The 21079-nt window shown below is 36.6% G+C and overlaps 2 protein-coding genes across 2 annotated transcripts; one reads left to right on the top strand and one right to left on the bottom strand.

Annotated features, from left to right (window-relative positions):
• Window positions 1-1695: 1695 nt before the first annotated feature.
• LOC123723115 (high mobility group protein 20A-like) lies at window positions 1696-5852 on the bottom strand. Its single transcript, XM_045685668.1, has 8 exons — window positions 5841-5852; window positions 5212-5473; window positions 4926-5085; window positions 4693-4841; window positions 4511-4620; window positions 4238-4363; window positions 3855-4020; window positions 1696-2005 (listed from the first exon to the last, which is right to left on the bottom strand). Exons 1-8 carry the CDS (start codon window positions 5850-5852, stop codon window positions 1866-1868), a joined length of 1125 nt encoding a protein of 374 aa, XP_045541624.1. The 3' UTR covers window positions 1696-1865.
• Window positions 5853-7653: 1801 nt separating this feature from the next.
• LOC123723113 (PAS domain-containing serine/threonine-protein kinase-like) lies at window positions 7654-20823 on the top strand. The gene is made up of 21 exons (XM_045685667.1): window positions 7654-7685; window positions 7872-7965; window positions 8032-8120; window positions 8258-8409; window positions 8539-8684; window positions 8947-9120; window positions 9206-9325; window positions 12307-12490; window positions 12958-13085; window positions 13553-13781; window positions 13958-14689; window positions 15023-15175; window positions 15779-15921; window positions 16415-16526; window positions 17382-17557; window positions 18008-18148; window positions 18669-18868; window positions 18961-19094; window positions 19197-19334; window positions 19815-19910; window positions 20603-20823. The coding sequence occupies exons 1-21, from the start codon at window positions 7654-7656 to the stop codon at window positions 20821-20823; spliced, it is 3594 nt and encodes a 1197-aa protein (XP_045541623.1).
• Window positions 20824-21079: the final 256 nt, after the last annotated feature.

The following is a 21079-nucleotide window of genomic DNA, read 5'->3' as shown; positions in this document are numbered from 1 at the left end:
TAACTCGTTAATCCGTTAATCGTTAATTAACGAAGTTAACATTTTGCTTAACGGATTAACTTTTAAGTTAACTTCCAAAAGTGTTAACGCTTTTGTTAACTTCCGTTAAACTCAACTTCCGTTAATAAAAGTCCGTTAATCGTTAAATTAGAAACTTGTAGACGTGCTGTCATTTTGTTTAAATTACGCGCCACGACACGCTCCTAAGTTCAGCTATGTTGGGCGACTGTCGGCGACTCGAATGGTGAACGAACGAGTTGATAATTGATATATGTGAAGTTCGCGTACAACTGACAGACAACGCATCAGAGCGTCCGGGAAAGACGTGACCAACAGGACAAAATCAAAAGAAGGTTCGAAATAGTATATTTCATTACGAGTATATAAAAGCAAGAGTATGTAATAGCCCACATCCCGAACGCTCTTCGTCCCTGTAATACGCCACTTGTTGAGCAACTGTATTAAAACACTTTTTTACTCGTGCTTTTTCTTTAGCTTTTTCAAACTCGTGCGTTATCTTTCCCAACTGTTAAAATAATGTCTAAGAAAAAACCAACCACGAAGTTTTTACAAAAAAAAAAAAAATCATTGAAGTTTTTATGCTTCATGCAAATATTTCTAAAAAGAAGCTCCTAATTTTTTACAATATCAGATTTAATGATTTTATTCAATGAATCAGGTTAGGTTTCATTTTATTTCATCTCATTAAATTTCATTTTCATTTCATATCAATAAAAATAATCTACTGAAGACTTGGCCGTTTGGGCATAGTTCCCTTTGCCTACCCAGAATGGATGAAGAAAAAAAAATCTCTGTTTGTATTCTTTTACGGTTGGCGCCATTTTTCAAACATTTTAGTTAGTTGAGTTTATTGTGTTTTTATTATTCTATTAAATTGCTTCATTTTTTCGCAACTGTATTCAAAATAGTTGTTTAGTACACGTGCGGAACTGTCATTACAACTGCTTCCAACTGTCAACCCTCAGCTTCGGCTGCGCCTCGGCTCGGGTAAACTTGTAGTCTACCCGAGCCGAGTAGAGTAGCAGTAGTAAATTTGTCGGAACTCTTTGCAATGACAGGCTTTCTGCAATCGTAATGAAATATACTATAACGCATTCATACTTGTCTCTAATACTAATGTGTTATAGAATATATAGTCAAATTGCTATCTTAAACAAGTGTCGCCACAATAAGTATGAAATTAGTATGTATAATTTTGGTATGGTTAACTGTTAACGATTAACTTTAACTTGCGTTAAATTTTCGAGAATTTAACGCTTTAACGATTAACGAAGTTAATTTTTTTATTAACGAATTAACGATTAACGAAGTTAACTTTTCGATTAACTGTGCCCACCTGTGCAAATATGTGTGTGTTATATATTGTAGCTTAATGATTATTGTAATTAGGATTAATGTTAATACACATATGTACCATTATACACTCTAGTATTTTCTTTTGAAGTCAGCTATTGTATATTTTAAAGAAAGTCTTGCTCATAGTAAACAAAGAAATATACTTGTTAAAAGATATCAAATACTAGCAAGGATATAACTATAACCAATTAATATTACACATCTAATTTTTTTTATAGGTTGGCAACTATATAAAACTCGCCTTAAGCAATAATTGAAAATTGGATTGGATCTAGAAACAGATACTAAATTGTTTTATAGGTTTACTAGAGTTCTTTTACTAGAAAACTCTTGCTTGATGTTTACATATATTTGGGTAAATAAATTAAATGTCACAAGTGATTCTGTTCCTTTTTATTAATTATTCATCTGATGAAGCGAGTTGTTTACATGCAATAAAAAACCAAAATTTATGAGAGTAACTTTATTTGTAGCAGGTTAATTATTAATTAAGTCATTGGCAGATCCACTCTGGTTAAAATATCACGAGCTTGTTTTACAATTGGGTTATTTTTGTTTTCTGTCACCAATGCATGTAATTTATCCATGTATTCTTCAATATTTCCTTCAGTTGCACCACTTGCTCCATCTGCAATATATGGATTTTTTTTAAATAGGTATAGGAAACAAAATTACCAAGAAGAAGGTAACTTTAATCCTAAAACTATCCATTAAAAACACTCTTACCCGAATACTGAAACGTTACTGTACATAAAACTACTTAGGGATTCACGAAAACACACACACTATCACAATTCACTTTATTTAACACTTTGAAAGGCCAACTACAACGACATAAAAATTATAACAGGTAAGTAAATTTGCATTCACCCGGTCGCTAGCGCATTTTAATTTGCCCGCAGCGACATCTATTGATCGTTGGCGGAAACGACTGCGGAATACACTACAAATATTACAAACTAAACAGTTACTTAAATATCTCGTTTCGTAAGCATTGCTTACAATTTAACAGACGTCAAAACTTAAGTGGAATACACAAACGCAAATCAAGACATGTAAGCGCGTGATTCCGTAAGTAGACGTATTATTTTTACATCATGGCAACATCCTTTGTTTTCTGTCAAAGAGTGTATAAAAAATACTTGTTCTCGATTACATTTTCTTAAAATTCACTTTACGTATCCGTTTCACGCAGCATGGCTTGGACAACCTATAGTTGTAAGACGTGTTCATTCCCAAATAGTAAAGAAAATTAAAATAAAAATACTAAATACTCAAAAATCAAAGGTTGGATGGAAGGTTGTTAAAAAATATCCTTTCTGTTTAAATTATTTTTAAATAAAAAAATTTGACCTTACTTTTGTAGAATGGAAAGCATCTGGCGTTATGTTTTGACAAGTTTAAATTAATAAAATTTTAATAAATCATAATATCATCATGACACTTTTTAAGCAGTTTAAGCGGGCGCAGACAGATGTCGCTACAAACCTATTTGCGATTTCGATATATTCTCGTTCAGTCGGCATTTTTTTATAAATACTAGCTGTCGCCCGCGACTCCGTTCGTGCGCAGTTAAAAAAACTTTATAGGGGTATGAATAATAGATTTTGGCCGATTCTCAGACCTACTGAATATGCTCACAAAATTTCATGAGAATCGGTCAAGCCATTTCGGAGGAGTACGGGAACGAACATTGTGACATGAGAATTTTATTTGTCCGAAAGCGATGATAATGATGAAGCAGACATGTTAACACCTTAGATTTTTACTTTTAAGATAGCTCGCGACCACTCTTAAATTGTTGGCGTACTTAAGTCGACATGACAGTTCTTTTGACAGCAAAATGTCGTTGAGTGACGATCCAGTATAAGAAATGTGATTTGAGTGGCCTTTAAGCATGGTACGATTTGATTGGCATCAAAGTTGGGATGCGTCTTTAACTGACTTACGAAAATTGCATATTGGAGTTTAAGCGTGGTCTTATAATTTAAGACGCTCTTACATATTTAAGTGACGTTTCAGTATTCGGGCATATATAACATGAATTATAACTTGGTTTCCACTGCAGCAATATTGGTTTTGACATTTCTCACATTCCTTTTTTTTTACCTGATTTTGCCAAAATAGCGAAGCAACCATTGCCCTACCCTGCCTATCTTTAATCGACATTAGTGGGGACACACAGAAAGAAGATATTTCATATTGCAATACATCCCTACCCATCCCTTATAGAAAGAGGACTAAAATTATGCCTCCAGGGGCACAGTCATTAGATGAAAAGTGGAATTACTTCCACTTAACAACTGTTGTTTGTGTGGTTGTGGTATTTTGCTATTCCAGCGGACTATTAGTGCAAAAGATTTTATTGCAGGCCCTACTACTGGTGTGTCTATGAAAAATAAGTCTTAGTCTACTTTTACATTAAATTTTGATTTCTGCAAAGAAAAGACAATAGGTAAATAAGAAAGTGTTAGTACTTTGTAATGGTATCGCAAGTGACTGTAGGGCGTGTACTAGGGCTGCGACAAGCGCTCGCCGGTGTGCAACTAGCGCTGCTGTGCGCTCCGCTGCTGCAGTTGTCTCTGCACGCAGTCGTGTTGTCGCTGCACTCACTTCCTCAGCATGTCTTTGAAGTATTGCATTCTGGGATACAATAACAAAATAATTAACTAATGAGCTAATTGTTGCTAATATTAAAAGTGTAAGTTGGATTTATACATTATGTTATGTCTTAGACAAAATTGATGTATAATTTTTTAGTTCCTTGATCCTTGACTAAGCTGTATAAAAGCCTACAAAGCTCACCAGTTTCCGAGGTGAGAGATAGGACAAGTTATTAGAAGCAGAACTTTATTCTTACCTGTTGTTCGTAATCAGAGTTTGCTTTCCTTAGTTGCCTAAGTTCTGATTCCCTTAGTTTATTGTGTTGAAGAAATTGATCAGTGAAAATAGGTATATCTGTATCACCACCATTCAAATCATCAACCTTTAAAAGAATAACAATGTATTAGAACTTCAAAATATAAATGATTTTTGATAATAAATTAAAATTACAAGTAAAAATTAGTCAAACCAGGAACTAAATGAATACAGAAAAATGCGTTACAATTCTAAAATGTAAGCTCAAACTTACCATTGCTGGAGTAATGCATGGCTTAGGCCGTGGTGGAGTTGGCTGTCTTGTTGCAACAATAGGAACATTTTGTGGTTGTACAACATGTTCAGCAATAGGTTGAGGTGCACCTATAAAATTATTTCAAAATTGAGATAATTGCTCTATTCCATAGATACATTATATTTATCATTATACTTTACCAGGAACTATATTCTGTTGGTTTGTTTCACTAGGGGGATTATGCTTAACTTTTTTAGTAGCAAGTACAGGATCTTTTTGTTCCATTTGTTGTTTATGGAATTCTTTATATGCATCTGTCTTTTTATATTCAGCCCATTCTTTTATGTATCTGGAAAAGAAGAAAGGATTTTAATTATTTCTTAATTGTGTGTACACTTGCATTAGAAAATTAGAATTTTATTTCTAATCTAACCGTTCTTTGTCTTGATCTGCAGCATCAAGATAATGTTGTTTCTCTTCAGTGGACAATTTACTCCATTCACTGGCCAACTGGCGCGTCAGCTCCGCAAAACCTAGTTCTGGTTGTTCAGCTCTCAGTTGGTCCCTGCGCTCATTTAGGAACCTAACATAGCCTGCAATATTATACAACATGTATATGTACATGACATACAAGTACAAAATTACTACTGTATTACAACTATGTTTAAATAAATAAATAGATAATAAAAAATTATGAAAGATTTTATAAATTTTCTTACCAGTAAGTGGTTGTCTTGGAGCTGTAACATCGCGTGGAACCTTAGGTTTGCGTTTTTTTGGCTTTTTCGGAGATGGTTTTTGTGGATCTTTTACAATAGCTACATTTGATCCAGGGTCAGGATCGTTTTCATTATTCGAAGGAGGAATCGTCGATTGTAACGTTTCTTGTTCGTTGCATGTTTTTGTTGTATCTTCAGTTTTGATAATTTGCAACTCAGATGGCTGCACAGGCTCTGACTCCCTGATCAAATTATCGTGGGTCTTGTATTATTAATTCATTAATTAACTAGGGGTAAATATTGGATTCCAATTAAATAAGACAAATAATACAATGACAATGACACAATAACATTTTTTTCCGTACTCTTAAAATTTTCCACTTATCGTTACAAAATAAAATAAAATAATATTTTCTTAATTAAAATTAAATGGAACTACTATAAAATTATTTCGGTGACAGGCATCTATTTATTTGATTATTTTACTCGGAATAAAGGTTAATTAACGTAGACAAAACGGTTTCGCCTTTCCCACTTAAAAAAAAAATGGCAACACTGTTTAGGTAATCTGACATATTTGTCTGACATATGTTAAAATAAAAAAAAATGTTAAAATTCTGTCAGGTTACTTCGGTTTGCATTTGATTTTTCAATCGCATTTATTAATTTGAGAAATATATGCTAAAAGGAAATAGTAATTGTAAAAATTACTTTCTACAACAAGGAATAATGCCTGTCTGTATAACTCAAGTCTATGACACGGTAATAATAATACCGTGAGTGAGAGAGATACAGTTATACACAATTCCTGTGACGTGACAAAGACAGGGATAACTATCTTCCGTCCCTTTCTGCGTACCAGGGTTTGGGCTTTGTTTGGAACAAAGGTTGTCCCCTACAAACAACCTAGGTTGTCCCTAACAAAGTTTGACATTCGTGCTATTTTTCGAAAATTGTGAGTACTTAGTGGCTGTAATTGTGCAAAAATATTTTGATATTACAGTTTTAGTAAGGTAAAGTTTATAAAACATGGTATACTGCTGTATCGTCGGTTGTAAAAGCCGTAGTGAGCGAAAAGAGAAAAACATAACCTTTCACTCGTAAGTACTGAAACTACGCACTTATTCACATGTATTCATACAAAATAAGGAAGAAAATACAAACTAGTTGTTCTTTACAGTCTTTGTAATAACTAATATGTTAAAATACGGGTAAAATCAGCTAAAATAAAATAGTATTTTTCGAACATTATGCGCCCAAACGCAGATGTCATTTGTGTCAAATAATATACTGTAGATCTGGGAAACAAGCGGCCATATTAAACTTCTTTTCAAATTGGTTGGTTATTACCCGTAAAAATAATACCACCATCTTGTTGTAAAAATTACCCTGAATTTAGGGGAAATAAATTATAGTATGTATAATGTATATAAATGAAACAATTCACATTTTTTATACTATTTTCAACAGATTTCAAAAGGAGTTTTTAATTCTGGTATATGCTGTGTTTTTAAATATTTGATACTTTCTTATCCCGTTGATTTTAAAGAGTATGCTTTTTAATTTGTCCCATGTAAATTTTGTTTCTTAGAAATTACAATCAAAATAGTTTAATATTAAGTAGTTTTACATGTAGTGTTCACTGTAATGATATACAGAGTAATTTAAAATTATATGACTATAATATTGGTATGTTTTTTGTAGCTTTTTATGAAGACTTAGGGCTTCGTGCATATCGAAGAAAAATAGGACATCGTTTGAATGCTCGTCTAATGGACCTAAGACTGAAGAGATGCCGCGCTTTGTTGAAGCAGTACGCGGGAAAAAAATATCGGGAAATTCTTTTTTTGGAGTCACTCAAGACATCCTTGATTAAGGCAGCCGCCGATATTGACATGGACCTCGTTCGTGCTGTGATAGACGACTGGCCGAGCAGATTGAAGGCCTGCATTCAAAATCACGGATGTCATTTTGAATAAACTTTAGTGTCATAAGAATCTATGTTTTGTTAAGTTCATTTTGGTATATAAATGGTCACATAATGAATAAACTTGTTTCAATTATTTTATATTAAACATGTAACAGAATTTATGACCTGACTAAGTATTACTAAAAAAATCTGTTTATGTAATCTTAGTCACATAAACAAAAATTACGCATTGTTTTTTATATTTATTACGTTTATTAATTACAATTTAATTGGGAATATATAAATTGGTCTATATTAAATTATATCGTAATTATTCATTTTCGGGACAAAACAAATAACTGGTAACCCCAATCCTTTTACATATATATATAGGTATAGTCTATAGTACTCTCTATCTGTCCCTTACGGGTGAACGCGCATGCCATATCTATATAATTCTTCATCTGAGATTTGCAACTATTCAAGACGATTTCCAACTTATTTTGTAGTTATAAAATAAACTTAATTTTGAAATGGAAGATTCTGGAGTGTTCAATTTTAACAGGTACTTAAAAATTTAAAAGTTATAGAGTAGTATTACTTTGATATTTGAACTTGCGCGCTGTAATGTATTGATTTTTGTACCAAAATAACTTTCTAACATGTAAATAAATCTTAAAGGAGATGTCCGGTGCACGAATATATTTATGTTTTCGGCAAATCTAAAGTAGAGAAATTGTATATTGTGCAGGAATTCAGAAACGGATACTCCAATAGTGAAACCTAGATTGGGTAAATTCACCGATGTTTACTCGCCCGAACATCTTAATTTATCTCCAAAAATAGTAAGTGATTTAAATTCTTTATTTATTTCATCAAATTAGCTTTATTAACAATTTATAACATTGCAGACAAAACGTTTCCATTTCAACGGAGTAAGTAATGAAATCGCAGAATTTGTTACGCCTGAGAAATCTTCAAAATATGACAATATATGGAGGTAGGTTTGCAATTAACAAAAACATTGAAGATTATGAAATAAAATGGCAATGTAGTCCAAATTCTCATTTTTGTATTGATTTATATAACCATGTTTACTTGTAATATTATATTAAAACTTTATTCTTAACTTTAAAGGAAGGTCAATACTCAGCGTAAATTACATGATGTTTGGAACAATTCATTTGAAGGCAATCAAAGCTTTCCTCGTATAAGGCGCAAAGTACGTCCAATAAGGATGGATTCAGAGACTCCAACTAAACTTAAACAGACAACCGATTTAGTAAGAGGTAAGATTGCTGAGAAATAAATCCACACATCCGACAGCAAAGTTGCTTTAAAATGAACTCTTATATTCTTACAGTAAAGAAATAAATTGTAATATATCAATAGTTAAGTTAGTTTTTTAATGATTCTAGTTGATGGTCCAAATGGTCTCCGCTTCAACGCTTCCTTGGCAGTGGGTGATGTTCCTGGGTCATCAGCACAATCTCAAACAGAACGCTTACAGCAAGCTATCAACCCAAGCAAGGCTGTATTTACTATAGAGCCTAGTACATTTAAGGTAACATTAACAAAACTACCTTAATTTGCTTTGTTTACATTAATAGTGCTACTAAACAATTGACCACCCTGTGATTTATCTAATATTACATAACTCTGCCTGCCCACTTTGATGCCTATGTTTTAATTCTTGTGTGTTATTTTTTATGAAATAATGTGAAATAATCAACCATGCTATGGTACTTTGTCTTTTATACTTGATGTTAAATTGCAACCATTGCTAGGATTATTTGTATAAATAAAATTAAATAATGCAATTTCAGATACTCATCGTAAACAATAAAGCATGTTCCCTCCTCGGTTATTCTTCGGGGGAACTTTGTGGTCTGCGGTTTTCAGATCTTATCCATAACAGAAGCAGCAAGACATTCAGTCTAAATGAACACGAGGAAGGTGACACTTCTGAAGATGGAACTGTTGTCTTACTTAGCGGGAAGGTAAATTAGAATTTGTTTACTTAAAAGATAGAAAAGAATAAAGTTCAATATAGAAAAGTGATATTCCTCACAATTGTGCTTTCAGGTGGTAGAATTACTGACTAAAGATGGAACATCTGTTCAAGTGTCGCTATGGATAAGACAGTTAGACAATGACGGGCCTTGCTTAGTTATTGCAGAACCTGTCAGCTGTAAAAATGTAGTGGTAAGTTACTTTATCCACAACAAATATTATAATTTTATGACTTTCTTAGCAATAAAACAATAAGATATCTTCAATCGTTGAGTAAAGAATAAATCCTGGTAAGATATCTTTTTAGCAATAGCAAATGGGAATAAACTTTACTGTCACTATTATACATGCTACAAAAAATTATAGCCTTATATTAGGTCCTTACATATGAAATTGGCGTTTTTCGTACTGGCCACTTTAATCACGAATTTCTCCTCTTTGGTAAGGAATTCCAAATTCAAATTTGTACAGCTATAGACTCATGTATTTGTGGTTCGATGACCGTCATTCATTTGTTTTTTTTCTTCTGTTTTTTTCTGTTTGCGTCACTCATTTTACAAAATGGAAAACTTAAAATATCGCATTATTTACGAGTACGAGTTCCGCCGTGGCACTAGTGCTGCGGAAACGACTCGAAGGGTGAATGATGTGTATGGCGGTCGTGTTGCAAAAGAAAACACAGTTCGTTTTTGGTTCCAACGTTTTCGTTCTGGAAATTTCGATCTGCAGAACAAGCCCCGTGGACGGCCCGAGACTCAAGTTGATAATGAAGAGTTGAAGGCTATTGTGGAAGCGGATCCATCGCAAACCACGTCCGAGTTAGCTGCAGGCTGCGATGTTAGTGATAAAACTGTTTTAATTCACTTGAAGCAAATTGGGAAGATTAAAAAGCTTGAAAGGTGGGTACCTCACGAATTGACTGAAGCAAACCGGCAAACGCGCGTCGACTGTTGCGTTACATTACTAAACCGGCACAATAATGAAGGTATTTTAAACCGAATCATTACCTGTGATGAAAAATGGGTTCTTTACGATAATCGGAAGCGCTCAGCGCAATGGTTGGATCCTGGCCAGCCAGCCAAATCCTGCCCCAAGCGAAAATTAACCCCAAAAAAGTTACTTGTAAGCGTTTGGTGGACTAGTGCCGGTATTGTTCATTACAGTTTTCTCAAATCTGGCCAGACTATTACGGCTGATGTCTATTGTCAGCAATTGCAAACCATGATGGAAAAGCTAGCGGCTAAACAACCTAGGCTGGTCAATCGCTCCACGCCACTGCTGCTTCACGACAACGCTAGACCACACACTGCGCAACAGACGGCTACTAAATTAGAAGAGCTTCAATTGGAAAGTCTAAGACCTCCTCCGTACTCCCCGGACCTTGCTCCAACAGATTACCATTTTTTTCGAAATTTGGATAACTTCTTGCAAGGGAAAAAATTCAACACCGATGGGGCAGTCCAAATCGCCTTCAAAGATTTTATTGATTCCCGTCCGACTGGTTTTTTTAGTAAAGGGATCAATGAACTACCTATGAGATGGCAAAAGTGCATAGAAAATAATGGTTCATACTTTGATTAATTAAATATATTATATTAGGTCCTTACATATGAAATTGGCGTTTTTCGTACTGGCCACTTTAATCACGAATTTCTCCTCTTTGGTAAGGAATTCCAAATCCAAATTTGTACAGCTATAGACTCATGTATTTGTGGTTCGATGACCGTCATTCATTTGTTTTTTTTCTTCTGTTTTTTTCTGTTTGCGTCACTCATTTTACAAAATGGAAAACTAAAAATATCGCATTATTTACGAGTACGAGTTCCACGGTGGCACTAGTGCTGCGGAAACGACTCGAAGGGTGAATGATGTGTATGGCGGTCGTGTTGCAAAAGAAAACACAGTTCGTTTTTGGTTCCAACGTTTTCGTTCTGGAAATTTCGATCTGCAGAACAAGCCCCGTGGACGGCCTGAGACTCAAGTTGATAATAAAGAGTTGAAGGCTATTGCGGAAGCAGATCCATCGCAAACCACGTCCGAGTTAGCTGCAGGCTGCGATGTTAGTGATAAAACTGTTTTAATTCACTTGAAGCAAATTGGGAAGATTAAAAAGCTTGAAAGGTGGGTACCTCACGAATTGACCGAAGCAAACCGGCAAACGCGCGTCGACTGTTGCGTTACATTACTAAACCGGCACAATAATGAAGGTATTTTAAACCGAATCACTACCTGTGATGAAAATTGGGTTCTTTACGATAATCGGAAGCGCTCAGCGCAATGGTTGGATCCTGGCCAGCCAGCCAAATCCTGCCCCAAGCTAAAATTAACCCCAAAAAAGTTACTTGTAAGCGTTTGGTGGACTAGTGCCGGTATTGTTCATTACAGTTTTCTCAAATCTGGCCAGACTATTACGGCTGATGTCTATTGTCAGCAATTGCAAACCATGATGGAAAAGCTAGCGGCTAAACAACCTAGGCTGGTCAATCGCTCCACGCCACTGCTGCTTCACGACAACGCTAGACCACACACTGCGCAACAGACGGCTACTAAATTAGAAGAGCTTCAATTGGAAAGTCTAAGACATCCTCCGTACTCCCCGGACCTTGCTCCAACAGATTACCATTTTTTTTGAAATTTGGATAACTTCTTGCAAGGGAAAAAATTCAACTCCGATGGGGCAGTCCAAATCGCCTTCAAAGTTTTTATTGATTCCCGTCCGACTGGTTTTTTTAGTAAAGGGATCAATGAACTACCTATGAGATGGCAAAAGTGCATAGAAAATAATGGTTCATACTTTGATTAATTAAATATATTATATTAAAAAATAATCGACTTTTTGTTCCTCCCATACAAAACGCCAATTTCATATGTAAGGACCTAATATTAAAAAATATTCGACTTTTTGTTCCTCCCATACAGAACGCCAATTTCATATGTAAGGACCTAATATATCTTAGCACTGGTTGTAATATGTAGATATGTACTGAATACCAGCAAGAAAACCAGCACAGCGCAGCATTAGTTGAGCCCCTTCTCATTAGCAAGAACTATTTTTTTGTCTTTAATTGATATCTTTTGTAAGTGTAATTGTTTTATTATTGGTTAATAAACTGTTTTTTATACCGATGAATTCACACTTAGGATTGTTCCACAATAAGTAAATATGTTTCCAGTTAACAGTGGATGCGGAGACAGGTATCATAGTGTCGTGTGACGGGGGTGATGCGGCCCTGCTCTTCCAGGCAGACTCCGCGGACAAACTGGTGGGGTTGCCTGTTGCCTCGCTCATACCCTCCATACATCTGCCCTCCTATGACACACCTATATCTAAGAACATCTCCAAACAGAAGGCTACAGGTGATTATACATAACAATTTTCATATTTCAAATCACTATTTCAGCAGTTGATATCCTTAATATTACTTGCAATATATCCGTTTCTTTCAGTATTTATACATGGCTATATTATTACCAGGAAAAAAGCTAATGTAAAATAGATATTATAAATTCTTAAATATATATTTTACATTAAAAAAATCCAATAAAACATGGACATAAATCTTTTTACATGGAAAATACTATGAGTCATTTTAGTAGTGAAAATAAGTAGGCCATAGAAGGGTGAAGTGAGTGCGCGGGGAATATGTAATTACGGCTTTTTAATGTACGGAATATATTATTCCAAGTATTAACAATCGACCAATAATTACATTTTTGCAGGATAATTTTTCGATTTTTATTTCCACTAATTTTTTTCTCATACTTACAAAATATTAATAATAATTTCTTTGCATTTTCTGAAGGCTTTTATTTAACCTTTTCAGGCAGGACTTTAGATGGTGGCTCCTTCCCTCTGTGTTTGTGGATATCTAAAACTACAAGTCTTGAATGTTCACCGTGGACAGGGATCAAGACCAACCGAGAGAAACCTGTGTATATCGTAAATGTCAGGGTAAGTATTAAGTTAATCGTAGGTGTTAGCAAGTGACATAGACATAAATAGTAATAGGCCTTAAAGCGGAGGTGTTAAACTCAATTTTGCAGAGGGCGATACATTAAATTTTGAATTTGTAGGTGGGCCAAATTGAAAATAAAAAAAAAACTGAACCAAGTTTTTTTTTTAATTATAACATTTTATTTATTAAATTAGAATCGAATGAAGTTTAAAAGCTCTAAAAACATGACTCTTCTTTCTGTGACACATTGAGATCGCGGGTCGTATCTTTGACATGATTGATCTAAAGCATTCTTAGGTTATACAAAGGCTAAAAAGTCTCACGAACTTGCTAAAGAAATGATCCCACAAAGTAGTTTTTCTATTCTATATTTGGCTCCTAATATTATTATGTATAATAAACGCAATATAAGTTAATATCAATCCATTTGAAATTGTGTGTTATTTTTTTTATTGTTATGTAGGTAACTTTCAACGTAAGTGGTCTACTTGTGGTGGACGAAGCTGGTATAATAACAGCATGTAATCAGCACTTTGCCATGTTAACATTTGGCAAGTCCCAATCTGAGGTGATTGGTCACCACATCACAGACGTCATACCCAACTTCTGCCGTGAGGCTGACATGCTCAAAGAGGGGGACAGAAATAGGAATATGGCTTTGTCACCTATCAATAATGGTGATGATGCATCAGGTATTTTACTTAAATAAGGATTTCTAATTGTGTAAATAAATTACATCTTAAATTTGATTCTTTGCCTATTTTAATATTTTTTTTTGAACTACTAACAATTAAAAAAAAATTATTGTTACCACATACATATTAACCATTAAATCTTCTTTTACGAGTTTTTTCTCTTAATATCACAGCTTCAGATACTGACGAGGACTCTTGTGGTGCTTTCAATGGCAGTCAGAAATCAGCCTGCATGTCACTCAATGTCCATCAATCCATACAATCCATATCTACCACCAGAGAGAAGTCTTCTAGTGCATTGTGTCTCGACAAGTCGAGCAGTATGATCACTCATACACCCACACCCACACAAGACATGGTGTCCAGTATCAGCACGACTGAACAGAGGAATGATATATCAGCATTACCAGATGTCACTTCAGCCATGTCCGGAATATCCATTGATGATGAAAACTATTGTCACAGTAGTATCTCCAAGTCCCGGTCAGAGAACATTCTGCGTTCTGAACAGAGTAGCAACCAAAGTAAACAGACACCATCTAAACCTTCAGAAAAGTCGGAGTCCATTTATTATACGTCACAGCATTCTCAAGAGGTCACTCCAACAGGGAATACTCCAAGAGTACGTTTGAATGATCCTTCGTTACGTCTGTCTTTTGACTCAAGTAAATGCAAGTCTGTGAAAGTGAGCCAAGGGAAAGAAGACAAGAGCAGTATATCTCTAGATTTTTGTGATTCGAATGAGACCAGTGCTGATTTCTTGACTCCGATCAATGAGATGCCTCCCCCCGGATGTGAGATAGAGGATCTACCTAAACATAATGGTAACGATAGCGTGGATAGTTTGAGTAACGATATCGATCTGGAGACACAAACTGAATCGGCACCTAGAAAGAGGTTTGAAGGTAGGTGCTGAATTGAAAGATATGTGTATAGATTTATTTTTATTATCTTATCTTACTAATATAATAAATGAGAATGTTCGGATGTTTGGATGGATGGATGGATGTTTGTTTGAAAGTATCTCCGGAACGGCTCAACGGATCTTGATGAAACTTGGCATAGATGTAGAGCATAGTCTGAAAGAGCACATAGGCTACCAATAACTAATTTTTTTTCCGCGCAGACGGAATCGCGGGTGATAATTTTTAATCTGTTGTCACAATTTGTTGCGGTCTTCTAACGAAATTAATTTGAGTATATTTGAATAATCAAAATGTCAGAATGTGTATTTACAGATGAGACACCGGAGATTCCTTGCGTGGCTAAAAGACTGTTGAGGAGTCAGGTGACGACGTCTACCCCGCAGCAGACGCGGCCGCCCGCGCCCGCAGACTGCGGCGACGGCGCCTACCGCGGCCTCGTGCTGCACAAGGACGGCACTGAACTCCGTATGTATTTACTATTTCAAAAACACAATTGTATTCTTTTCTAATTTAATCTGTAAAGTGGTATTTGCCGCTACTTTCACTACTGTTTTCAACATAACTGTTAATTTCTCGGTATATTTTTATTTTTTAATAAAGCATATTTGATTAATGTCCCTTGCAATGTGTCCAAAAAAAATGATATCTTGAAGTTTTTTTTTATATTACAATGTGGCAAACGAGCAAGCGGCCACATAAATTCGACGAAATGGCGAAGCGACCGCTGCCCATAGACATTCACAATTGCAGATGCGTTGCCTACCCTCAATCGACGAAGCAGGAGACGCATAAAAAGAGTATATTTAACCTTCCTATGCATCTCCTCCATCAAATCCACCTCCCCTTCCCACCCATTCCTTATAAGGAAAGGGTGGGAAGGGAAAAATGACTAAAATTAGCCTTCTGGCACCACACTCATCAGACTGTACTTGGAATTACTTCCACTTGACGCCTGTCTTCCGTGTGGTCGTGGTATTTCACCGGGCGAACCGGACAATTCGTGCATCTGATGTTGTTGCTGGCGTCTACCACTGTTATAAAAAGTGTGACGAGATGTACGTTGTACAGACGTGGTGTACACGGTGTCGACGATGCAGCTGTGTGGAGGTAGTCGTGTGCGCTGCGTGTGGCTCGGAGTGCGGAGAGAGGACGCGCGTCACGTCACACTCGCGTCCAGCCTCGCCTCTACTGCAGATAACTCACTAGTCATGGTCTGTCTCACCACCAGTTTACATTACATAAACACATACATATACATGTCATCTTTGTCTTTTTAAAGGAAATGTGAACGATATGTTTTATTCGGCAATGAAAAGTCATAGTAACAATACTAACTCAGCCTATTATAAACTATACTAAAGCTTTGTAGTATTATACTGTTTATATTGTACTAAGTAAAGCTATTTTACATATCCGAATTTTAAAGTTATTCAACACTAGCAATCGCACGCGACTCTGTCCGCGTGAATTTTAAAATAAAAACATAATTGTTCTAAATCTATGTCAAATTTCACCAAAATTCGTTGGAGATACATTCAAAAATCCATCCATCCATCCATTTTAACATTGGCATTTATAATGTTAGTAAGATTTTGATATTATGATGCTTTACTTTCCAGGGGAATCAATAAGTATACACATATTTTCAACAACTATAAATCTAGGAATAAATTGTTTCCTTAATGTCTATGGGAATACTTTCAGGGCAACAAGTCAGTGAGCAGCTGGCCTCAGTCGATGTCGCTGATGTCGCAGTGCGGCGAGGAGCAGCTTGCCGGAGAATACAGCAAGCATTACGTTACACTCAAACAGATTGGTCAGTTGACATACAAAGTAATACCATATTTCTTACGATTTCATCGAGCATATTGAATAAATAAAGTAGCAAACAAATCAACCACCTAAATTCGCGAAAATAGCCGCGTACCCACCTAGCGCACAGGCTCACGCGGCAGCCTCGGTGTCCGGATCGCGAGCGATGGCTCCTGCGGCAGCCTCAGTAGTTTTGTTCCGCGTGGCCGTGGCCGCCTCGCGAGGCAGGCTGAGCCATCATAAGTCCGCGAGTATTCGTAATGGTCAGTCGTCTATTATCAGCTGCAGCTATTTTCCTAGCTGCTTATTGTTTAAAGAAACGAAAACAGTCACGTATCTAAAAAAACCTACTGGACTCCTCCTGACTGCCCATGATATCAAAATTACAGAAGACAAACACGGCAAGAGACAAAACTTGAAGTAGCTTCGCGCGCGAGCCAAAACATAACCGTCCCCACCTAACGCACAGCGCTCACTGAGGCACCTTTGAGCGCGTCAAGTTTACCGACAACAGATGGCTCGGGGCCGAGCCGTGCTCGGTCGAGGAAACGCGCGCCCGAGGCAGGCCGAGGCACGTCCACACCAGCCGAGGCATTGACTCGCGAAGCTGTCGCGCAAGCCTGTGCGCTAGGTGGGTACGCGGCTAATTGCGAAGTGCCCATAGACATTCGTATTAGCAAACGCGTTACGTCCTTTTAGTCGACAGAGGAGAGTCTCACAGAAAAAAGATAATTCCCCTTCCTAAGTGTCGTCTTGTTTCCAAAATCCACTACATCCCCTCTCTTCTCATTTCTTCTCATTCGAAATGATGGGAAGAAGGGAAGAGGATATAAATTTTGAGGGTCGATATTGTGTCCAGGTAAAGGAGCGTACGGTTGTGTGAAGATGGCGTACCGGCGGTCTGACCGGCTGCTGACGGTGGCGAAGTTCATCCTGAAGGAGAAGGTGGGCGCGCACTTCTGGGTGGACGGACCTGATGGCCGTAAGGTGCCGCTCGAGCTCAGCCTGCTCACCACACTCAAACATCCCAACATTGTAAGTTTAAACACCCCGATAAAGACAACTGGAAATTTCATTGATGCAACGAAATTTCGATCATGTCCTAATATTGAAATTTTCGAAAATATTTTTAATACAAATACAAACGATCGAGATCTAGACTAATTCTAATTTCCTGTATTTAGCTTAGGAAAAGTTCACGCATCGCATCTACTAGCTATCGCTCGCGACTCCATCCGTGCGGAATTTAAAAAAAACTTAATAAGTAGCCTATGTGTTCTTCCATACTATGTTCTACATGTGTACTAAATTTCAACAAGATCCATTGAGCCGTTCTGGAGATAACTTCAAACAAACATCTATCTATCCATCCATCCATCCAAATATTCGCTCTTATAATATTAGTAAGATTGAGTCTTAGGTATTTTTTTTCTTTGTTTGCAATTGCATTAATTACAGGTGTTAATAAAGTTGTTTGTATTTCAGGTGAGCGTTGTGGACGTGTTTGAGAACGACAAGTACTACCAGATGGTGATGGAGAAGCACGGAGCTGGGATGGACCTGTTCGAGTTCATAGAGCGCAGGCCGAGGCTTGATGAACCACTCATTAGCTATATATTTAGACAGGTACACACTTATGTCTGCATTAATTAATATTGTCTATCACTCAGTGACTGACAACTTGCCTAGAAAGTTAATATTAAAAACCGCCAATTTTTTATATATAAGATAACAAACGAGCGCATGGACACTGGAATTCGCTAAAATAGCGAAGTGACCGCATACAGATGCATTTAGTACCTTTATCAGTGATGACGCACAGAAAGCAGATATTTCTAACTAAAGGTTCCCTCTTCTACCAAACTCACTTCCCCTTCTCATCATTTTTTACGAAAAGCATGAAAAGGGAAAGCAGATTAAAAATAGGCCTCCGGCACTCAAAATGTTGTAAAGTGACTTTATGACAAAAAGCAAGAATGATTTTTTATTTGACGTTTTTGTATTATTTTGTTTAACTTCTTCAACTACAACACTTTTTAACACAGCACATTAAGTTGTAAATTTTTATAACGTTCACAATTTTTTATTAATGCTCTTATCTCTGCCTCTTCTCGGTAATTTATGAAAGTTGACTACATTGTTACAGATAGGTCAGGCGGTGGAATATCTGCACTCACTGAATATCCTGCATCGAGATATAAAAGATGAGAACGTCATCATCGACAACAAGTTCCACGTGAAGCTGATAGACTTCGGCTCCGCGACCTTCATGAGCCCCGACACGCTCTTCTCCACCTTCTACGGCACCACCGAGTACTGCAGCCCTGAAGTACTCACCGGCAATAAGTATGTACTATGCGACCGCTGTAACATGAGATCTGACCGCATTTCAAAGTACCAACGCAACTATCTAACATGTGTTTTTGTACAATTTTCAGATATGCTGGTCCAGAATTAGAAATGTGGTCAATGGGGATAACACTGTATGCGCTGACATTCTTTGTTAACCCATTCTCCGACATCGAGGACACCGTGCACGGAGCTCTCGCCTTCCCGCAGATGGTGTCTGAAGGTTAAATTGTTTTTTTAAGTTAATTTACTATCGTATCGCCAGGGGGCGCCTCATTTTATATTGAAATATGTCACGCTGAGGGTGACAATTGCATTATTTCAGACATGGAGCACCTGCTGCGGTGGATGCTGTGCAAGGAGCCGGCACACCGCTGCAGTGTGCCACAGCTTATGTCACACCCATGGATCAAGCAGCCGGTCAACATCAGCAACTATATCTTCCACGAAGTCATTGACTGTGGTATGTCAGATTTTAACTGTGGTAGACGCAAGCAACATCTATTTTACGAATGGGCCCTCGACCACACAGAAGATAGACCTCAAGTGGAAGTAATTCCGCCATTTGTGTGCTTTCTTTTTTCTCACCTTTTACTTATAAGGGAAAAGGAAGTATATTTGATGAAGGAGATAGGGGCATAGGAAGGGTAGTATACCTTTTTCTGTGCGCCCTTTTTCTCCTCCATCGGGTGGTCGATCACTTATTTGCCAGATATAAAAAATTCTTTTTGCTATCAAGTAATAGTCTACTTTCCATAGTCCAATTCTATTTGGTAATTGGTTAAGTGGCTGGTCATTTTTGTATGAAGTCTTGTATCCTATTTGAACTTGCGACGGTGATTTTATATACAAAATGAAAGCTGTGCTCTATCTTGCATATAGTCACTAAATGGGAAATGGGTTTAAGATAGACTGTAGTTTACCTCTTCATAATTTTTTTCAGATCGTCACGAAGCAAATCCAGAAATGTATTACAGTGGGAGTCTTGGATCGCCTAAAAGCAGCTCCCCAGTTTCTCTCGCTGATCCACAGATCAAAGGTACAGTTAACATTATGTATCTTTATGTTTTAAATCCTCGAAATAACTTTTTACGTCATAATATTTATTATAATAATAGTTTATTTGAACAAAAAACACTTATACATATTACATCGGTTATTGGAGCATCCTTTTAAGTATAGAATACTTGTAGCAGGATGCTATGTTCTTCCGTAACATACATTTTTTTTTTGTTTTTTACAATATAAATACTTTACAAATCAACAAAAATGTGATAAGCAATTTGGGTAGTTAAAAAGAGTGCATACATTCAATGGAACATTGCGGGTGTTTATTATGTTCAAATATAAGGACCCGTTCACACTGTGTTCAATATGTATTAATAAAAAAAAATTTAAATTGTCGTTGATTTTTATTTTGTGTACTGTATTTCTGTAGATATATGCCTTTGTATATGCGAAGGTGTGAGATATGTTTATCTTTATTTTTATTTATTTACTACTAGCTTTTACCCGCGACTCCGTCCGCGCGGAATAAAAAAAAAAAAGGGGGTAAAAATTATCCTATGTCCGTTTCCTGGTTCTAAGCTACCTGCCCACCAATTTTCAGTCAAATCCATTCAGCCGGTCTTGAGTTATAAATAGTGTAACTAACACGACTTTTATATATATATATAAGAGATTGAAGTTCGGTTAGTAACTTTTCTATTATTACAAGTTGTATTATTCCAGAACGTTCCAACCCGTCAGAGATGATACGTTCTGATGTGCGCAATGTGTCTCGTGAGGAGCGCAAGCGCAGCTCTCTGGCGCTGCACGCGATCTCCGCCGCAGACCGAGACGCGCACTCTGACAACTACAGCCTGCGCTCCTCCGCTGATGTCAGTCTTGCACATGTCTGCTTACATAATGCCAGTACAGTAGGACAGCGCTCAAAATCAGCACTGACATAATATAGAGACTAACTGCCTCATACAGTCCATGTCAGGCCAGTATTACTGTCCTACTGTACTTGTACTGCATGTTATATCCGTTTCTTTACAATGATCCTTAATTATCCATCCATCAGCATATTCGGTGCTTTAGTAATGTCAGAATTATCTTTATATTTTTTTTTTTCAATTTACGATTTTTCCACACATTTATTTCTATAGATTTAAGTATTTCTTTAAAATTTTGTGATCACATTCAAATTGTTGATTATCGAAT

Source organism: Papilio machaon, chromosome W (genome assembly GCF_912999745.1).
Source record: "Papilio machaon chromosome W, ilPapMach1.1, whole genome shotgun sequence".
Classification (NCBI taxonomy): Eukaryota; Metazoa; Arthropoda; class Insecta; order Lepidoptera; family Papilionidae; genus Papilio; species Papilio machaon.
Note: the sequence above shows the minus strand (reverse complement) of the source record. Positions and strands in the feature narration are given on the sequence as shown.